The following is a 2,387-nucleotide window of genomic DNA, read 5'->3' on the forward strand; positions in this document are numbered from 1 at the left end:
CTACTACTATTATAAATGCGAAAGTTTGTAAGGATGTGTGTATGTTTGTTACTCTTTCACGTAAAAACTACTGAACAGATTCCAATGAAATTTGGCACGTAGATAGCTGGACAACAGGAATAACACATAGGTAACTTTTTATCCCGATATTCCTACGGGATACAGATACGCGGGTGAAATCGCGGGGCGCAGCTAGCTAAGTAGGTGCTAGGTAGAGTAACAACTCTTAAAATATTATTATGGCTATATTATTATAGTTTGTGAGTTTGTGACATTGTAGAGGTTAATATCTGTATCTACTGCACCGAATCAAAAATAACTACAATAGAAGGCAACTTTATCTGTGAATGTTATAACCTACATTTTATTTCGTTTTTATCCCGAATCAACAAGCGACTAATTTATCTCTACACTACTAATCATTTAATTATTCAAGCTATATATTTGTCTCCGTCTCATCAAAGTTCTTGCTAATGAATAAATTAAAAACATACTCTTTGTTTCAGTTACACAGCTTCAACATGGAAAGACATCCAAGATTGTGCCATGCATGAATGACTTTGTAATTATGCGTAGGACTTACCAAGTGATATTAATTTGTTATATTTGTATTGTTTTGTTCCTCTTGATCGACCGAGGAAAAAGCGATACACAAGTCAGAACGAAGAGGTATCTTAGCTTCCGTAATGTGACAAAGTTTTTCGTAAGTATATCAATTGAATGTTTTATGATCTTTTACCAACTCTATAACAAAATACTATTTTATCAAAATTAAGACAGGTCGCTGTGTCATATTTTAGATCCTTTGTAATTGCCGTGATTTATTTTATGTTTCATAGGAAATTGTGGTCCCATTTTAAAATCTGGAATACCTTTCCCAAAGGACGCTATTAATATATATAAATAATTATTTAATGCAAAATTTTATGGGATTAGACATATACTAGAATGTTACGGATACTGCAAAATTCACATAATATAGTCATATTGTGGTTCTTCTATCTTTTCAGTATCGATATTACAATATAATTTCAATTAAACAGATACATAGCTTTTAGCTCTTTACATTTGAGAAAAATATAGGTACAATAATAATGATCAAGAGGCAGGATTTGAACCCGTGTCCTTCGCCGATCCGTCGCCACGGATCGTCGCCACATGGCCACCAATAGTCCCTCCTCAGGATTCTTTCTTCTACTCTTTCGGTGTGTGCCTATGGTCGGGCACCCCACACCCTCTCTAAATATAATTAACAACCATACTAGATTTTGTTTTTAATTATTATAGTCTTTCGGAAGCGCAAAAAGTTTCAAAGATACCTCCATTATTTATTCTTATTTCTATTAGTTATGTGAAACGATTATTTTCAGATCCGACTCAACTTCAAAGCTAATATGGTACCCTGGAATCAGATATTCGCCCAAGCGATAGGTTTCCGTTTGAACTGGGATGACCCACCTGACTCCTTCCATCCCTACCACCACTTCAGTAGAAGAAGCATTTATAATAATTTAGAAATTCTATTAGACAGGTATGTTTCATTATAATATTTCTAGCATATATAGAACTCAAAAATCACGTACCTATATAATGGTGAAAGAATTTATCAAATCAGTTCAGTAGTTTCTGATACGAGCGAGTAAACATACAAACAAATAAACTCTTCATACTATAATTAAATGTTCGTGGGGTTGAAATATTTTAAATAATGCTAACACTAACTATATCCTAATGATCCAATATGTTCCATTCTTTTTATTTTTTATTTTTATTTTGATTGATTTTATAAGCATTTAGTACGTAATCAGCACATGCAAAATTATAAGCACCATTGAGCATAGTGCACCGTGCGGGAGACAATGTATAATATGTATTATAAATATCTTTTAGGGCCCGTTATTTAGGCACTTAGACTGCCTTATATTCTGACTCCTTTGTTTTTATATAGGTACATACTGATAACGAATTCGGATTCCGGATGATGCCAAATAGTTTGTTATAAACGCTTCAAGTATATTTTAACTATGTGGAAAGCTAAATATGTAGCTGATCACGTAATCTTGCTCGAGTAAGGATTTCTGCCCCATGAGAATATTGGGTGTAAGAAAGTTTTATTATATGTGATTATTTTATTATATACGTTATTTAGTTTGCAAAATCTAAGAAAATGAGATAATATCTAATATCATTCAATATAAACACGCTTTTATTAGCTTCACCTGTATGTCTGTAACCAACTCCTGCAGACAATTTATACATTTTAAACGAACAGGTTTTGTATACCCACAAAGGATCGATGACAGTACAATAATTTAAGGCGAGGTGAGTTCTAAGACTCGCAAATTTTTGGTTCGTTTTTTCAATTTTTCTTATACAAAATGGAATAA

The 2,387-nt window shown here is 32.8% G+C and overlaps 1 protein-coding gene across 1 annotated transcript in view; it reads left to right on the top strand.

Annotated features, from left to right (window-relative positions):
- Positions 1–568: 568 nt before the first annotated feature.
- Positions 569–2,387, top strand: part of LOC119839744 — a 3,497-nt gene continuing 1,678 nt past the window's right edge. The window contains exons 1-2 of the mRNA XM_038366179.1: positions 569–703; positions 1,371–1,531. Coding sequence (XP_038222107.1) covers positions 569–703; positions 1,371–1,531 — 296 coding nt within the window. The remainder of the gene's footprint in view (positions 704–1,370; positions 1,532–2,387) is intronic.

Source organism: Zerene cesonia, chromosome 4 (genome assembly GCF_012273895.1).
Source record: "Zerene cesonia ecotype Mississippi chromosome 4, Zerene_cesonia_1.1, whole genome shotgun sequence".
Classification (NCBI taxonomy): domain Eukaryota; kingdom Metazoa; phylum Arthropoda; class Insecta; order Lepidoptera; family Pieridae; genus Zerene; species Zerene cesonia.